Genomic DNA, 19,941 nt, shown 5'->3' with positions numbered 1-19,941 from the left:
CTCAGCTATGCTCTAGGAAAACTTACTTGACTTTTTAGAAACCAGGTCTTCGGAATACTGGTATTTAGTTCAGTAGTGCCCTTCTAGTCTTAAAAGTTCAAGGGGCAATAGCATTGAGCTAAGACATACTTGTAAAGCTGTGTTTAAAATCACTTGAGTTTTGTGTGAACTGACTTTTCTCTTGTCTGTATTATTTTAGGAAGGCAGTTTAACCGTTGAGATTAGAACGTGAGTTCTGGATCAAGAGTGCCTAGGTTCAAATAAATCCCTGCTCCGCCATTAAGTAGCTAGTGTTACCATTGGCAAGTTACTTAACGTCTCTATGCCTCAGTTTCCTCATCTGCAAAGCAGATAATAATAGCACCCTCAGTCATAGGGTTATTGTGAAGATTAATGAGGTAACACATGTAAAGTCTTAGAATGATACATGGCTCACAGTAATTCCTCCATGAACTTAGCTATTATTATTATTCTTTCAAGTTCACATCTGATATATGGCTCACAAAAAGTTGAATTATGGCTCATTTGTATTCTCAACAACAGTGAAGGATAATGAATGCAGAGGTGAAATTTTTCCCTGGAGAAGCACTGGACAATGGCAGGTGAAGAGAAGAGTGTCTGATTGTGCTGATGATTGCTCCCTGTAAATCTGGTGACGTGTCCACAGAAACGGAAGGTTGGCACCACACTCCAGTGTTGCCAAGGTTTGGGGAACACAGTGCCTTCTATCTTTATTATGTAATATTTTAACTGAATGGGATGCCTCTAATCCTTCCCCCACCCCCCAAGATTCCTTAAAATGGAAAAGACAGCAGATGAGCCACATGTAACTGTTCCCTCAGGTTACCCACTGATGGCTCAGTAATTCAGCTACTTTCTGCCCCTTAGGAGGTTTCCTACTGAGCCAACAAACTTTTCTTTGTCCTGTCTCATCTGGCCTGTAACAATAGAAAATGCTTTTAGCATTGATGAAAAGCAAATGATACATAAGCATCCTTGACTTCCCCTAGAGAGCTCAAATCCATCCTGTCATGGAAGCTGAGTCCTTTGGACACATACTTGTCATCATGGCGATGTCTGACTTATTATGTTCATTGAGTGGGGAGCAGAGACAGGCTAGCTCTGGGGTTTGGTGTGGAGCTCCCTTTCATCTAACATAGTGTTTTGTACAGCTGCTTTTCAATCCAGTTAATCCAAAATGATGGCAGATTAGGAGGTCCCCTCTGGCTGGCAGCTGTCTTTCTTGCAAGAGTATTTGCTTTTCCACGCTGGTCAAATGAGACTAATGTTTTCACATGAAGAGAGGTACCAAAAAGAGTCAGGCCTTCTGTTTAAGGAGTATTGTTCTGCTCATCATCCCAGATGAATCCAAGGGTGGACCCATTAAGGTGTACTCATTAAATACTGTGTGCTGCTTCCTTTATTTTCCCCTCAATTAAAATATACTTAGCATGCAAATGTGGTGCCTGTGAAGTCCCAATGGAAGAGAAGAGTCTATCATTATGGTGTCTCCACTGTATTGACTATGACACCTCCATAATGAGAGATGTTGGAAAATATGGACTCATGGACGTTATTCCCACAGCAAGACCTTGCCCATCTATAGCCATTATCATTCTTAAGGAGGCAGTTCTCTCTATACCCAGCAGGCCAACTCTGATGGAAACAGAAAAAAATGAGGATGTGTGACACATGACAGGCCACTGTTCTACAAGCTTCTCAAGGAGGCTCAGACTTGGGTTTCTATTATTTCTAATATTTTCCACAAGTAGAATGTGCCTTCAGTGGCAGATAAGGTTGAGATCTTGAGAAAGGAGAGCACTGTTCATTATCATGTGGACACTTCACCGAAAGGCAGTGATATGTAAAACACTGTACCAAAAAGAACTGATGTCTCTTCAAAACAAGCTTGAATCCTACATAGTGATAGTAATCTGAGGGCTCTTCACAGAAACTATTATGAAGAGTGGCCAAGTGAGACCATTTATTCGTTCATTCATATAAGAAGTAATTACTAAGGCCCGCTGTATGCAAGGTACTTCAAGAAGCCCTGGGGATAAAGCAATCAACAAAAAAGAGGAAGATGCTTGTCCTCGTTATGACTCCAGTACTTTTAGAACCCCCATATTTTCTCCTTAATAAAATCTGTTCTCATCTATGAGGTGCCTCTTGACTGACAGCAGCTCAAAGGCTTCCCATCTGTTTTGTCCATTTGTGCTTTTATTCACCCATCTATTTGTTAAAAATATATTGAGTTAGGTCAAGGGGATCGAAACTGGGCTTGGCTCAATCCTTGCCTTTGAACCCGGAATCCAGTGGCAGAGGCAGCAAAGTCAATATCACTATACCACAATGTAGCAAGTGTCATAGTAGAAATATGTAGAAAAGTATTGTTTTAGCCTGGGTAGGATGAGGGGGAGTGCCAGATAGGCCATGGTGGTCAGGGAAGGTTCACAGAAGTGGTAACATTTGAGCTCAGTGTCCGGGGATATGTAGGTATGTGTGAGATGAAAAAAAAGAACCAAGGACAGTCCAGGCAGAGGAAATGGTGCATCAGTGACTGGAAGGTGTACAAGAGTATACAGTATGGGGACAATGGTTAAATACTGACTTGAATTACGTTACCTCATTCCACAAACGCTTTGAGGCAACTTATAAGAAAGATTACAATAAAAGAGAAAAATTACAAGTAAAATAAACAAGCATCTAGGAAAATATAAATGAGACTAGAAGGTGAAGACCAGGTGGGGAGGTTAATTAGAATTCAGATGTGCAGGTCATAGGAACCCATGGAGTTTCTAAAGTTGAGCTGCACCTGTGACCAGATAGCCAAAACAAAAAGGGAAACCTGATCAGTCATACAATTTGCATTTTCCATGAAGAGAAAATATACCAATCCAGGGGAGAGGTCAGACGTTTCATGGGCCTCAACACTTTTGTGTGTGTGTTTGACATTTTAGTTCAGAGAGAATTTTTCATAGGGAGCTTCACATATGGGAGTGCACTCTAAGTGAGGTAGTTGAATGATCTCTAAAGCCCAAACACTGGTGCATAGCCCAGGACCCGTCAATATTACTTTCCCTAGTTTGCTGCAAAATGTAAAAACTAAAAATATAGTGAATTTTTCATGAAGGTAAATTTGCTCAATTGAAAGAGCTATTCTTTATTCTGAAATTATAGACTTCCTATATTTTTGGTTTTAAAACGTTCTGTCTTTTATGAACTGTGTGAATAGTACATTGGTTAGTTTCTGTTATTTTTTCCCCACATCTTTTCTTTGCAAATTAAGAGGTTGGCAACCTTAAATATGTGTATTTATATAATTTTATTTTATTCATCTCTAAAATCCATAAATTTTGGAACCACAATTGTAGTGTGCAATGTCCCCACTAATGCCCCTCCAAAAGTGTTCACAGCATCCCTGGATGAGAAGCGAGGGCATGACCCTGAATCTGTCAAATGTTCTAACAAGGCGAGAGCACAGTGTAAATAAACAGGAAGGAGTAGGGGGAAGGTGGGCTAGAAAGGTAGATATTTGCAAAAACTTACATTAAAGAAATAAAGCTTCATTGGTGGCAATTTGGGTTCAAAGTGGAGACTTATTGGAGAGTCTTTGTGAACTGAAATTATGACACAGAACCCACCCAAGCCCAGTTTGCTACCTTGTTTGCCGTTGTACATGAGCCAGGCCCTGCCACAGTTTTATAGCTGGCCTGAAACAAGGATTGAGATGATCTTCTGGGGAAGCAGGGCAGATGTTGGTAGAATTTGAGAGTCATTGTACAACAACTTGGAAACTTCTGCTCTGTTTCCAAGAGGGCTAGTGATAAGTCCAGGATCATCTTGCAGCTCAGCCAGGCTGTCCTTAGAAATCTGTGTTCTCTCTTCAGGTTGGCTGCCTGAAAAGTCTTTTCAAGGATCTACATAGAGAGGAGGCAGTCAGGACCATAGTAGGTTAAAATTTCTCCATACCCAGGTATAATTCTTAATTTTACAGTGAATTTTGTAGGAACGCTAAAGAAATAGCGATAATGTATTCAGAAATATATACCTGAATTGAAATAATAATTTTCTATAAAATAACTGAATTGTGCATATATAATTAGATCCTATTGGGAACACTTATTTTAGACTAATCTATGGTTGCATTTCAATGGTTTTACTGTGAGTGCAAACTACTTCCTGGTACTCAAAGGGTTTCTGGAACACCTAAAAGATTGGAAATGCCTTTATAGGCCTGGGGGGAATGAGTAGGGAGAAGTCACTAAGTGCAGGGACAGCCTTTCTGAGGGTATGAAGGGGCTTCCAGCCAGCCAGAATCAGGGTCTAATTCTGAAAAAGCAAGCAAGATAGTAAATATGTCACCTCCTACCTTTGCCTACCTCCAGTTCATGCAGTGCCATAATTCCACCTTCTCCTGTGGGTCAAAGTTGAGACAAAAGATTTAAAACAGAGGTCTCTAAATTACCTAACACTGTGGCAATACATATATTGAATATCTCAACAGGAAATTCTAGGTGTAGAGATAAGCAACCCCAAGGTAGCCTCTTGTACAGGACTAATTGGAGGTGCGCTACAGGCTCAGTAGGTAGATACAGAGCTTAACCTGACAAGGAGCATCTTCTTTTCCTGTGGACCCATGGACTTTGTGGGAAGTGGTATAGACTGATGATTGAGAGCATGGTTAGTAAAAGCCACCTACTTTGTGGTGTTACTGTTTTATCTCTAGGAACTTGAATTTCCTCATCTGTAAAATAGGGAATAATAATACTGCCCATTCCTTACAATTGTTGTAAATACGACGTACATCCGAAAAAAATAAAAATTAAAAAAAAATAAATAAAAAATTTTTAAAAAAAGAATTGTTGTGAAGATTAAGTGTGATCATGTGTTTAAAACCTGGACATTCATACACACTCAATTAATGGGTAGTAGTATTATGGATACCACCACCCCACCCACCCCTGCTACAAAAGTGGAGGTTGCATTTTACAAGAAGAAAGCCAGTGTGAACTGACCTCCCAGAAAATACCAAAGGTTGAATCATAAAATTGGCTTGTGTGGTGTCTTTGTCAGACATCAAAGATGGGCAAGCTCTAAGGTTTCTAGTATCTTGTAGACATCTGTAGTCTTAGTGTCAGTCATCTGGCCTTGTTCCAGCTGGCCCTTCCACACAGCAACAGTACAGTGACAACAATTGCTCAAGACAGTGGCTCTGGGGCCCTGCAAGGTCCCAAAGCACCTTTTCAATAAGCTGAGAAAAATCTTAGTCAGTCTAGTCGGACTGCTTATTGTACTTTCTATTTTCATTCTTTGAAAGTAACTAACTCTATTAACCAATCACAACCTCTCCCTAGGCATGTTGCTGCATGTTCTGCTTATCTATTGCTGTATGACAAACTACTTTATAACTTAGTGGCTTAAAAAATAATTCTTTTATTCTGTTTTAAGATTTTCTGGATCAAGAATTTTGGCAGGACTCAGATGGCTAATTCTTCTGTTCCGTATGATATCAACAGGGATGCCTCAGCTGTGGCAGGCTAGTCTGGAGGTTCCAAGACAACTTTACTCATACACACGGCATTTTGGCAGGGACAGATAAAAACGGTGGATTCAGCTGGATCCTTCCCATTCCATTTACTCTAAGACCATCCCCACGTGGTCTCTCCATCACAGTAGTTGGACGTGTTATATGGTTATTCAGAGCTCCCATAGCACATGTTCCTGGAAACAAGAAGTGGGAATTGTATTTCTCTTAAGGCCTGAGCCTAAAAACAGGCACAACATCCCTTCTGTCATATTCTATTGGTCAAAGCAGTTGTAGAGCCTGTCCAGATTCAAAAGGGAAGGAGGACATAGAACTCATTTCTTTTTTTGAGGAAGATTAGCCCTGAGCTAACATCCACCACCAATCCTCCTCTTTTTGCTGAGGAAGACTGGCCCTGAGCTAACATCCGTGCCCATCTTCCTCCACTTTATACGTGGGACGCCTGCCACAGCATGCCTTGCCAAGTGGTGCATAGGTCTGCACCCAGGATCTGAACCGGCACACCCTGGGCCACTGAAGCAGAACATGCAAACTTAACCACTGTGCCACTGGGCCAGCCCGTAGACCTCATTTCTTGGTGAGAGGAGTGTCAAAGAATTTGTATCCACCTTTAATCTGCCACACTAGGAAAAAAGAATTGTATGGAAGCATTTTGTTGTTCATCTGCCATGTTTTTCACCATACTTGCTTCAACTTATACCTACAATTAAATTAATTTGTTAAAACGATTGTCATACTACATTGAGAGGCAATGTAGTGGTCAAGAGCATTAGAGTTAGACTAACCTGGATTTGAATCCTAGTTCTGCCTGTTACTGGCTGTGTAACCTTGGGCAAGTAACTAAACCCTTGAGCCCCAGTTCCTTTATAAAATGAAGGATAATACCAATAACTAGCTCACAGGTCTATTGGAATGAGATTATATAAAATGCTTAGCATAGTGCCTATCTCATTGTAGGCATCCAGTAAGTAATTTGGCGATGAGAATTGGTGGTAGAGCATTGTAACTGTTTGCGTGGCTATTTCTGAACTAGACTGTGAGGTCAAGGATTTTTGTCTTACTCATTTCTTCAACCCCAACACCTGGCAAAGGGGCTGGCATCAAAATATTGAATGGATGGACATATGGATGACTGGATGGCAGCATAGAAACGATATGTGCCTCCAATGTAACTCTCTGGCTCAGATGTTGGAATAGAATGGAGGATAATACTATTGCCATGTAACTACTCTGAGTGAGCACAAGTTGCTGGCAGTAGGAAGGCTTAAAGCTACGCTGAAGCATTACTTGAAACCATGTAGTAGAGCTACAACTCTGAGGAGCAAGCCGGCCCAACTAGCATGCAACATTGCAGGATTTACAGTAAGCTGGGACTTTGGGAAGTACATGAATCAGAAGAAGCAATACAAACCCACATCTTATAACATTTCCACCAATGGTTATGCCAAGAGTCAAGATGGCCATAGGGAAAGGGTGCTAGAAGAAGAGATGGTAAAAGCAAAACAGAACAGGGATTTATTGTGAAAAGGACTTTGGAGGAATACCTTGACCTTTTCCACAATTCTTTTATAAAACGATTTCAAATCTTCTTCAGAAGTTTGAGTAATGCTACATACTTGTTGGTATACTCCTCAGGCCCAGGCCAGGTCAGGGGCTGGAAAAGAGAGAGAATTTCTCTGGTGTTCTATTCCCAATGTGTTTTAAATTGTTGAACTTCTTTGGTTTTTCAGATTATTTAATACTTGTATAAGGCCCATGATTTCAAATGGTTGTTTTCTTGGTTGGCTTTGGAAATTCACATCTACTTTGGTGCTTAATGGTGAAAAATAAACAAAAGAAATAAACAATGTGATAGGAGCCTTTGAAATGTCATGTACAACCTGCCCTCTAGCAAGCCCTGCTGGGCAGTGGAGCCTATGGAACTCTTGGCATATTGAATGCAAGGAAGAAAGGGAGTTTATCTACTACTCTAGCTTTAGCCATATGTCGTGAATACATTTGGTTTTAAATGAATTTCATAAAATATTAATGTAATAATGCCAAACAGCAGAGTGGTGAGTGACTACATCAGTCAGGACTTATATTTATCCTGTGTATTTGTTTTTTGTTTTTCTCCATTTATTAGTAGACAGTACATGGAGACAGGCATTTCTTTCTCAGTCGAAGTGGCAGAACTTGTTTAATGAACTGATGTTTCTGTAATCTCTGGTAAGGTAGAGTTGTGAGTGACAGAGCTATATGAATAACAATGAGGAGGCAGACAGAACAATAAAAGAAAGACAAACATTTCAGTAGGAGAGAAAAATAGATGGGATTGTTTAGTTGGCACACAATCTAATCTGATCTTTTTCTACTGAAAATTAGCAGTTTGTAAATGGGTGAGATAATGTTACCAATTTTTCCAAAATCTTATGCACAAGGAATCAAATTTTCCAAAGACATAAATGGCATTCTCAACCACAGTGCTCTTATTCTACAGCATAGGACCACAGGCTATCAGGGCCCTTAAGGTCTCCAACATGGAAGGGAAGACCTGGACCCCCTGCCCCTACCTGCATAAAGCCTGACATATAGGAGGCTGTCACAAATGTTGGTGGAATGTGGGATGAATGCCTGAATAAGTGAATTTATTGATGTGTGTATGCATGTTTTGAATAGAAAGAAGGAAACCTACCTATCAGGACTACCACCTATCATGACAGATGTTTTCATATCTGTTCTGTCCTTTCATCCTTTGAGCTAAATGTCATTATTTATCCCTACTTTTACCAAAAGGAAATGGAGGCACACAAATATTAAGAAACCTTCCTCAAGGTTATATAACTAGTGTGTGGAGCTACAGGGAAGAAGAGAGGGGGGTGTGTGTGTGTGTGTGCGTGCGCTCACTCACATGAGAGCGTATGTGCGTGTTGAGTGAGATGATGTGCGAGGGCTAAAAGTAAATTTGTTTTCAGAAAAATAAAATATCCTCTTTGAAGAAATTTTTTTCTTCTCAAACACATCCAGGGTCTTGACATCTCGGCATGACAAGCATGTTGGAGGATGGGGAATGCCCTAGTTCTCTTGGGCTGGCTTGCACTGGGGAATGCCCATGTGTCACCCATCTGCCGATCTGCCCAGTTACAAGACTCTCTCCTACTGGTCCTATTGTACCTGAAGTTCTGCTTCTGTAGGAACCACAGATTCTTCCCACTGTTTAGATCCACCTCCTTCAACATCTTAGAGATACACCCAAGAGATTCAGAGCCACCTTGAGGACATGCTTACAGGCATTGCCCTTCAGTCCTTTGTGGTGAGCAGGGTAAAGTTTTTGGAAGTGGGACCCACTACTGCTGCAGTAACTGCCCCTATATTATCAGAACTCCTTATGCAATACTTTCTCTGTTTGCAGCAAACTGTGCATTCTGTAGAAGAAGACGGAAGTGAGAGGTGGAGAAATAAAGAGGTAGAATGCACTCCCCTCTCTCAAAGAACTTGCAGTTTGATATAGAGACAAAATTTAAACAATGAAATCAGTATCACCCTTAGACCCAGGCAAGCAGGGCCCCTGCCCTGGGCCCGCATCTCAGGGGACTCCATGCTTTGGAATGCCTGCCTCCATATTTTCTAAGTCCCCCTCTAGTGCTGAGGACTGTCCAGGTAGGTAGTGCCGTCAGGGTAGGCGCCCCGAGTCCAGAGCAGGTCCTACGTGGGTTCTGATCATAAGAAGCACCTTTCTCAAAATTTTCTAAGTTCCCCTCCAGTGTCTGGGACTGCCCAGGGTTTGCAGTGTCATCTAAGCAAGGAGTCTCAATCTCAAACTGAACCTATGTAGACCCCAGCCCCCATTTCTCCCCTTTGGAGCACCCTCTAATCCTCCCCCCTACATGTGGAGTCAAGAAGCTTCAGAACTCATGCCTGTGGAGTCCCCCCAGAGTCTTTATTCCAGAAAGGTAGCCTGGCAGTAAATCATTGTAGCTGGGTGGTATGGTATTTCTTTGATGGTATCATGTGAGATTGCACCACCGAAATAGTGTTGATGCTGATTTTAGGTGAATCAAATTGTGTATATAGATGAGCCCCACAAAAGGTATTTGTTTGGGGGCCCCCACACATCCTAGAAGCATTCCTGAATGAAACAAAGGGTGATGCAAAATAAAATTCTGTGGCAACAGGTATAGAACAAACAGTTTTTAGACACAGAGTTAAGAATGAACCAGAATTATCTGGAAAGGGTTCTTTAGGGAGGATGGGACTTAAAGTATGGCCTTTAAGTATGGGGAGAATTTGGGGAGGCTCAAATGATTCCAGGCAGGGAGAACTTCATGAACAAAGGCACAGAGAATAGTTACTTATTGAGCATTTCTGTGCTGTGCATTATGCTAAGCACATTGCATTCATCATTTTGTTTATTCCTCACAGCTCCCTATAAGGTAGGTGGAATTAACCCTATTTTGCAAGTGAGGAAGTGGAGGTTCAAAGATTCATCCTGCTGAGCAAATGGTCTGCCTGATCCCCCAAATTGTATGCTCTTAACACCATGCTGTACTGCAAAAAGACAGAAAGTGTTACAAGAGATAGCAAGAAGCCTTGTCTGAATGGAGCAGAGGGTGTGTGTTGGGAGCTAGTGGAAGGCAAGATTGATAGACAAGGTGCAGCCATGTTAGGAAAGGCCTTGGATGTCAAAATGAGACGTACAGACAAGTAGGCCACTGGTCAAACAAAAACAAACAGCCCCATCCCAAAACGCAAATGCATGTGTATAAGGTAATATTTAAAACCTGGTAATGCTAATACCAAGTTTCCTTAAATATTTTGCCTCTATCTCAGAAAGACCTCTTATTTGAAGCTTACAAGGTAACATTCTGCCTCCACTTGACCTTGCCTGGTGTCATTTATTGTTCTCTCTTTCCTCTCCTTTTTTAGACTTTGATCCTGCTCTTGGAATGATGACTGGAATTCCACCAATAACTCCAATGATGCCTGGCCTGGGAATAGTACCTCCTCCCATTCCACCAGATATGCCAGTCGTGAAGGAGATCATACACTGTAAAAGTTGCACACTCTTCCCTCCAAATCCAAGTAATATTCTGCTTTTTCTCTACACAAGTCACAATATTTTGGTGTCTAGGAACACTTTCTTCTTTTTCAAAAGAATACCCAAGGGCTTCATATCTGTATGTACAGAAGCTTCACCTAGAAAAGAGAAGACAGGAAATTTTTCTCTTACTAGGCAAGGCTGAATTTTATGCACAGAATGGTAGGTTTCTGTGTGCTGGTTGAAGTACAAATGATAAAACATGTTTCTAATGCTGCCTGGTAAGGAATTCAAGTGTGTTAGTATAGAAGGAGGCACCTGACACAAATTACTCAACACTGTCGTTTGCAGTCTCTTCTTGTCATAACTGGCCTGCATGCTGATGATAGCAGAAATAGAGTGTGGTCTGAGCCTACTTGAGGCACATGAGAATATACATTTCATGCTAAGAATCCTCCACTGCTACCAGCTATTCACACATCACTCCAACTACTGCTGTTCAACTGATGGGCTGCGATCGAGAGTGAGGTGAAGTTCAACTTACTGTGAAAGCAAAGAGGAATATTGAGTCTAAGTCAAACTACTTGCAGCCATCTGGTCAATGCAGTTCATGTGTAAATGATCTAGGCATCTATCTTGTCAGTAATGAATAGGTTTCCCTTTAGACTCTTAAAACCATCTGCAGGGGCTTCCCCGTGGCCAAGTGGTTAAGTTCACATGCTCCACTTCAGCATCTCAGGGTTCACTGGTTCAGATCCTGGTTCACTGGTTCAGATCCACCACTCCTCAAGCCATGCTGTGGTGGCATCCCACATAGAAGAACTAGAATGACTTACAACTAGGTTATACAATTATGTACTGGGGCTTTGGGGAGGAAAAAAAAGGAGGAAGATTGGCAATAGATGTTAGCTCAGGGCCAATCTTCCTCGCCAAAAAAAGAAAAAAACATTAAAAAAATCTGCAAAGATACGGTAGCCATATTTCAGGTAAAATGTAGCAGCAATAATAATTAAACTTTTTTTCTGGATCTATTTGGGGTTTTATTTACTTTAAATAATCAGAAGCTGCTTCTGCACATGACCCAAGCCTCCTTAAAGCTTTTTCCACAGTTCTAGTGATGCTGGGTGGCCTACTTAAGGGAGCTGCCACTATGGTGCCGAAAGGTTAAAGCTGTTTGTTAACAGACACACTCAGGGGTTCAGGCCGTAGATCAAATGAACTTGCCTTATCACAATAAACATGAACTTTTGACAGGTGACTTCAGACAACTGTTTAATCTCCTACCTTACATGGGAATCAGTTAATCATGGAATCAGGCCCTGGCAGGGACCCAGATTCTACTTAGTATGGTCTGCTCATAACCAAGAGGATTTTAGAATCAGTCAGGGTTGGTTGGACAAATCATCTTGGCCCCTTTTGCTAGTGAAAAATGTTCTTAATGCCTTCGAACTTGGTTGTCAGCAGGGTACTTCCTTCCAGACCAATAAGAAATCTAGGAGGCCAGCATCTAATTGGGAAAAGAGCTAGCATGTCACAGGAGAGTTAGCGAATGGAGATTAAGATGGCCCTAGTAGGCCCTACCTGTCAGCTCAAGTGGCCATTCCTGGATTTGTGTTTAGTGCCTAGGTGAATGAGCGGCACTGTTGTACCCTTGTCTCCTTCTCTTAGTGCCACTGTCCCAAAAGCACAATGGACTTTTTTCTCTTTATTCCAATGTATTGCTTTTGGATTAGAGAAAGCTGTGCATCCCTGATACTATCTTTTTTCACTTCAAAAGCCATGAATTTAGGCATTGTCAGTGTTAAAAATCTGCTGCTTATGTAAAGGTGGAATCCTGCTGGTTTAATCACTTATTTATCGCATAATCAGCCTGTACTAGGCTTTCATTGTTTCAAGCAAGTTTAACCTAACAGGATGGCTCATAACTTATAGGTTGGGTGCAAGAGATGACTTTACAGGATGTTCCATTTCTGAATTTCCAAAGAATAGCACATAGATCCTTGTGTATAACACATAGATCACATTATTGAGCAGTCTTTAAATGAATGTAGAAATACATTGCTTAAAGAGGCTCTAACTTTTTATAGTCTCTAGTAAAAGAAACGGACAGACATCCCTCAGACACATTTATCTTTTCCCACCTACAGCCATGCTTTCTCAGTTCTGAGTTGGTAGGGCCACAGAGTGAGAGGGAAGCATTTTACCTTCACGGCTCCATCCTTTAGTTCTTCATCTTTGTGCTAAGAATGCTGACAGGGGAATTAGTGCTAGTAAAGTGGTGGCTTCTGGGAAGGAACCTGGCTTTGGAATTGAATTCAAAAAATAGCACTCTTGACACAGCTTAAAGTCAACTGGTGTTCTATTTTCTTTTTAGAACTTGAATTTTGTTAAATTCAGGCTCAGGTTAATTGGGTGGGGAAAACATGCAGTAGACCCCCTTAGTTCTCTGCTGAAAGCACTGCAAAAGTGCCATGTTTGTTAACAGCCCCAAGACTTTGTCAAGATGAGATGGGAAGAGCAGGAATTTGGTATGATCCCTTATCCTCTCCAGAGCCCACCAACCCTGTCTGATAAGGCCTTGATTATAAACCCCAGTACTTACTTTTGCCTGTCTCTGGTATATTCTCTTGTGCTCACTGGCCTCTCAACATTAAGGTCCTGTGATTTAGGGACTCTCATGGACTTTTTATGTACCATCCAATCTGCTTCTGTCTTGTTCCTTTATTAGGAACTATCTTTACCAGCAGTTCATTCCCCTTTCTCCCACCTGATGCTTCATCCAGACAATTGTCATATATACAGAACCCTAAAAGTCCTGGGGCTCCCATTGCCCACAAATTCAGAGTTCAACTTCTAACTTCAAAAGCCTTTCACTGGTCTGCTTCACGTGACTGTCTTCAATCCATCATTTCTACTTGCCACTTACCCACCCTTAAGTCAAGTTCAACTGATCTCACATTCCTCTCCAGCCCAACTCCAGGCCTACCCTCTCCTGGAACACTGCCATGTGGAAGGTACTGAAATTAAAACAGTAGTTAATCATCCATCACTCTAATGCATTTCCACTTAAATACTGGATGCTAAATCCAATGGATGCTTTTTAGTCCTTAAATTACTTTATCTCTCTGCTATATTTAGTACTAGTGACCCCTTCATCCTTCTTGAAACATTAGGTCATTTGAAGGTGTAAGAATTACTGAGACCACCAGAGAGATTATATAGATCAAGAAGGGAAGACAACCAAGCAGAGTGCTCTGGGGAATTCCAGCATATCAAAATTTAAAAGAGAAAGAGGAGTTTGCATTTCTATATACCCCTTAGCAGCAAAAGTCCTCAGAAGACTTAATCTTTACTAGCCATTTCCAATTCTTCTTCTCTTCTCCCTTAAATTCTCATTTATGCTTTTGCCCCACTCCTCTGCCAAAGTGTCCCTTGTTTAAGAATACTTGTGACCTTACAATACTAAGTCCACTGGTCAGTTTTCAACTTTCTTCATAGTTGACCTTATAGCCATAAATGGCACTTGAGTACTCCTGACTCATTGGTTTATTTTCTTCACTTGGCTTCCATGACACCGCACTATTGGTTTTCCTGCCACCACACTAGTTGCTCTTTCTCCGTCTCCTTTGCTGATAACCATCTGCTCTCCCTGACTTCTTATCATTGGAAAGCCCCATGGCTCAGTCCTTGGACCTCTTCTCTATCTATATTCATACCTTTGATGATCTCATCTAGTCTCATGGCTGGAAAAACTATCTGTATGCCAATGATACCCCAAATTATATCTTTGGCTCAGATCTTGAGAACCCCCAAACTTATATCCAACTGCCTACTTGATATTTCCGCTTAGACGTCAAATAGACATCTCAAAATTAATATGTTCAAAGCAAAACTCCTAATCTTTGCCCCAAACCTTATCCATTAGTATCCTTCTCCATATCAGATGGTGGCAACTGCATCCTTTCAGTTGCTCAGGTCAAAACTTAAGGATCATCTTTACCTACTTTCTTTCCCTCACACACCATATTTAATCTGTTAGAAAACTCTATTAGATCTACCTTAAAATATATATCTAGAATCATACTACTCTCGTGATAACCACTGCTGCGATACAGTTTATATCCACCATGATACATTTTCTGAACTATTGCAATAGCCCTCTAATTGATCTTCCTCTTTCACCCCTGCCCCCTACAGTCTATTCTCAAGAGAGCAGGCAGAGTGATCCTTTTTAAAACCTAAGTCAGATCATGTCCCTCCTCTACTCAAAACCCTGTAATGGCTCCCTGTTTTACTCACAATAAAGGCCAAAGTCCATTTAATGGCATAGAAGGTCCTTTACGATCTGCCTTCCCTCTCCCACATCGTGTCTGACTTTGTCTCCTAGTACTCTCCTTCCCATCACTCCATGCTGTCCTGTGAACACACCAGGCATTCTTCCATCATAAGGCCTTTGCACTGGCTCTTCCCTCTGCCTGGAATACTCTTCCCCTAAATATCTACATAGCTATCTCACTTACCTCCTTCACGTCTTTGCTCAAATGTCTCTTTCTTGGTGAGCCTGGCAGCCTGTTTAAAAGTGCAGCCCTCCCTGCCACACTCCCAATCCTACTTACCTTCTCTATTTTTTACATAACACTTACTACCTTTTAACAAACTATGTTATTTATAGAATGTAAACACCAGAAAAGGCAGGGATTTTTGTCTGTTTTGTTCACTGAGGTATCACCAGCCCTTAGAAAAGTATCTGACATATAATAGGTGTTCAATAAATATTTCTTGAGTGATCGAAGGATGGATGGATGGATGCAAAAGGAGAGGTCAGAGGTCTAGAAAGGAAACCAAGAGAGCATGAGGTGGTTAACCTACGTGCTGACAACTTCCAAATCTATGTTTTCACTCCATATCTCTCTTCTGAGCTTCAGACACATAGCCAACTGACCACTAGACTTTTCTGGGTGAATCTACATCAAACGTGCAAAGAATTGTGATATAGTATAGTGGACAAACTACCAGATTAAAAGTCAATAGAATTGTATTCTACTCCCAGCACTGTCACCAACTACCTGTGGCATCTTGGGCTAGTCACATAACCTCCCTGTGTCTCAGTTTCCTTTGTAAAGCGAAGATATTAGGTTAGGTTAGCCTACATACCTCCAAGCTTTCATCCAGCTCTAAAAATATGATTCTTGACATTAAAAATGTAGCTACCACAATAATTATTCACCTGGAGAAAAGACTCTCAAAATGTATTAGGAAAAGCAAGAGAAAATTGGTAGGTGGCACCTCGAGCTCCGTACCTTCAGTGGAGCAGGCAGTATGGTATAATGGGCTAAGCGCTCGAGCCCTGAAGTGACACAGGCCCAGTTTCATATCCAAGATCTATACCTCTAAATAGCCATAAGATTTTGAGTAAGTAACAACCTCTCTGATCGAGACTGGGCAGAATCAGTTCTGGTCTAAAAATTCAATGGATCAAATTAGACTGGAGCTGAGTGTGCACAGTCTCCTAAAGATAAATGATGAGTGAGTACCCCATTGTCTTAAAAGCAACATCCTCTGATTCCCAGGGGTCAGAGATATGGCAAAAGAGAGCTCTCTGGAACACAATTACTTTTTTTCACAGAGTGGCTATCAGGGGTTTACTGTAATCCCAATTAGCAATTCTCGATTGGTGGTATAAGAAGAAAGCAGCACCATCTCTCCAAAGAAGTCAATTTTGCCAAGATTTTTTCCTTCACCTGATAGACCTTCTATATGGAGGGGGTGCATTTTGAGTCTACTGTCAAATAACAATGAACATGGAATAAATGGTGGAATGTCATCTGCTATCTGTGAGGGCACGTCGGAAAGTACCCAGGAGCCAGAAAAAGACCAATATTTTCATTTTACCATCTCAAAATAGGCCGACCTCCTGTTTTGGCTCCTAGAGCTGGGTTGTATAGGCTGGGTTCTAGAAAGTGGGTAAATTGAATATTAATAAAGATTCACCAGCCTTCTGATTATTTTTAATCTGTTGGGATTACATTAAAATATATCTGACCCCTGCTGGTTGTCTAGGGGGCCTTCAACCTTAGGCTATCTAATAAAACCAACTCAAAGACTTTGCAGTATGTAAATACGGCAAACCAGCTGAATGATCTGTGATGCTCCTTTGAAAAGAAGTAAGATGCAAGTGGTTTATAGGTCCTCTATGCTGTTCCCTGCCTCACTTCTCAGAGATCAGCAGTGACTTTGATCTTAATGCTGATTGCCCCAACACAGCTCCCCAGTGTGGGTATTTAGTTGTGATTAGAATTGCTAGAAGCTCCCCCTGTTCCATCACCAGAGATTAGAGTTCTTTATACTCCCAGTTATCTTGACTCTTTTTACATGGAAGTTTTCTCCTTCTCCATCCAGAGTGGGGATTGGAGTGTTACAAGAGTTTAGCACCTTACCTGATTAATAGGTGGACTTTGAATTTGAATATGGAGTTATGTTGCTGTGCCCAGATCACTGTATTTCAGTGGGATTAGAAAATCAGGCCCAGACAATAAAGTGCTTTGAGCTGTTAATTAAAGAACAAGTACTATCCATTAAGGAAGATAGTACAGCCCATTGCCTTGCTTGGTGGCATACACCTAAATCTCAGCAAATGCTATAAAAGAGGCTTTCTACATTTACCCAAGGAGAATAAATAAATCCTTAGCATTCTTGACGCCGCTCTTAGTGGCTTTTATGTGCCTTTACTTAGCAGACAGTCACCACAGAATAATCACAGCATCTAAATAGGGCGATGACTTCATCACAGAAAATTTAAATCCACAAATGTAGTCCAAGGAAAGAGCCTTCATATTTTCAGTATTACATGTAACTGCTGCAGTAACCAGATACTCCTCAGAGTCTCTCAATGAACCTAAAGGTAGGCCTAACTAAGCAAACTCAACGTAAAAAGGTGATTATTTGCTTCACAAAAAGATTTTTTACTATCAAATTCCTTTAAATAGTAAATTTCAGAAGGATTCTAAAACAGGATTTTATTCTAAAGCCTCTGATTTGAAAACATGGCTCTAACTATATGAATGCTCTTGAAAATTCTTTACCTAGATAGTCAATGGCCGGGTTGTATTCCATGGTCAAAACCATGTGTGTCTTCACAACTGTAGAATCCTATATGGATAAGACTGATTCCCTCCCAAACCCAGCCTTGACTAAAGATCTGGATAAAGCAAGGAGCTGGGAGTTTAGAGGTGCAGGTCTTAGCTACCACTCCACTCCAGACTTGTGATAAGAATTTAGAAAGCCCCAGATTGGTAATTAGGAAACCTGGGTTCTATAATAGTAAATAATAATAATACTATAACAACTACTGTTTATTGGGAACCTATCAAGTTCTAGGCCTTGCACCACAGGCAGTATAGACAGTAGATTATGAATTATCCTCCAATAACCCTTGTAAGGTAGAGGACAGTATCCCTATTTTACAGATGACAAAACGAGGTTCTCAGAGGTTGTGTAATTTTCTCAAAGTCATACAGACAGTGAGTAATTGAGCCGAGGTTTAAATCCCAGTTTGCCTGCTCCGAGCTCCTGCTCCTTCTCTTCCTGTTTAAGTCAGTGACTTTGAATGATTCACTCAACCTCACTCAGCTAAAGTTGTTCCTCTGTAATAGGAGTTTAGACCAAGTCGGTCGTTTTCAACTCTAGCTGCACATTAGAGTTGCCTGAGGAGCTTTAAGGAAAACAATGCACAGGCGGCACCCCAGACTCATTAAATCAGATGCACTGGAATGGGGCCCAGGCATTTGTTTGTTTGCTTGTTTGACTCCCAAGTTGATTCTAAGATGCTGCCAGAGTTGAGAACCACTGTGTGTGATTTCTAGAATCCTTTCCAGTTCTTAAAAGTTCAGAAGCATAAGTCTCAAGAGATTCTGGACCTCATTTCCCCCTTTTTGGCTAAAAGTTTAACTTCTCCAGTATCCCTGACTAAGACATTTCAGATTCCTGCTCACTGGGTTCTCTTCTTTTTCCTTTTAAACTTCTCATATGGAACAAAAAACCAATACAGCGAGTTCTTGAAATTAGAGACATTTAAGAAATTAACAGGAACTCTGTAAGTTCCCTGAATCCCTCTACCCCTTTTGTTGACTAAACAGAAGGAAAGAGCATTATGAGAACCTGATTATTCTGAGCCACACTGGTAAGACAGACAATGTTAGCAAAGTGAGGAAGCTAGAAATGCTGATACCCATGAAAGCTCCCAAATCATCCGCTTGCCAGCTTGGATAGGAGTCAGGTGGGGGCCTTGCCCTAATCTACAAGTGAGACTCATTTATTTTTGCGTGTGAGCTGTAATCACTGGTTGCTGAGCTCTCCAAATCTTGAGCTGGGAGAATTATTGTTAAGAGCTGAATGGAAAGAACGGATTACACCAAATAAATTCTTGCTGATACAAAACCAACACTAGAAAAACCCTTGACCATCATGCTTTGTTTTGTTGGGCTATGAACTGTAGGATTTTGCTTGGAAAATACTTTCATACATATAAATAGCAACAAGGAGCTGGCAGATAGAACAGGCTTTATGTATAAGATGAGTGAGTAGAAGGATATTTTTTAAGCAGAGAGGGAATCATCTCATTAAGTAGGTTTTTAATGACTCTATAGCCAAATTTATCTCACTTTAGTTAATGATTTCCCATATGAGCTTCCTTTCTCTGCTGTCTTTCATACTTCCCTCTAAATGCTGCATGACTGGCTCTGGACGTCACCTCTCCAGCAAGGAATTTGAGGAAGGGCTCACTGGTACGAAAAAACAAAAAAACCTAGAAGGGATGGTTTGTACTCAGGTTGACTTTGTCAACCAAATCATTCTGATAGCTATAAATATTTTTGTAAATGTTCACCCCATCATTATCAAATTAATCCTGAAACAGTTTTTTCAGCAAGCACGAACAGAAAGAATATTGAAACTACAAACTAAATTAAACAAACCCTTCTCTCAGGGACCCTGATTCTGAGAATTCCTGAAAGTAAGAGTTTAAACTGAGTGGGATTTCCCCCCACTCACTGTCTTCTTAATAAAAATGACTGAAAATTGGACATAGCTGGGTTGTCACAACAAAAGTAAAGAACAAAATTAAATAACTCTAGATGGGACAGACAGACAGGTCTGAGTCTTTATCCTGTAGACATCATGGTCACAAAATCATTGAATAAAATGATTTTCAGATTCATGCAACCAATTTGCTGTGGAGCAGAGAGCACCTTGGAGACAATGTGCTTCTGGCACTCACAGGCAAAAGTCTGATGGGGACAGACAGTAGGCTATATCTGGTTCATGTTAGGTTTCTAAGAGGTCTGTCGCAAAGATTTTAATTTCAAATCCTTTTGCACTT

The 19,941-nt window shown here is 41.0% G+C and overlaps 1 protein-coding gene across 30 annotated transcripts in view; it reads left to right on the top strand.

Annotated features, from left to right (window-relative positions):
- ENOX2 (ecto-NOX disulfide-thiol exchanger 2) overlaps positions 1–19,941 on the top strand; it is a 258,731-nt gene that overhangs the window by 195,514 nt on the left and 43,276 nt on the right. For all 30 annotated transcript variants that reach the window (XM_070606271.1, XM_070606288.1, XM_070606273.1 and 27 more), the window contains one exon: positions 10,454–10,609. In XM_070606271.1, the coding sequence (XP_070462372.1) occupies positions 10,454–10,609 (156 nt within the window). The remainder of the gene's footprint in view (positions 1–10,453; positions 10,610–19,941) is intronic.

Source organism: Equus przewalskii, chromosome X (assembly GCF_037783145.1).
Source record: "Equus przewalskii isolate Varuska chromosome X, EquPr2, whole genome shotgun sequence".
Lineage (NCBI taxonomy): Eukaryota > Metazoa > Chordata > Mammalia > Perissodactyla > Equidae > Equus > Equus przewalskii.
The sequence above is the reverse complement of the archived record's forward strand: the minus strand, read 5'-3'. Positions and strand labels throughout refer to the sequence as shown.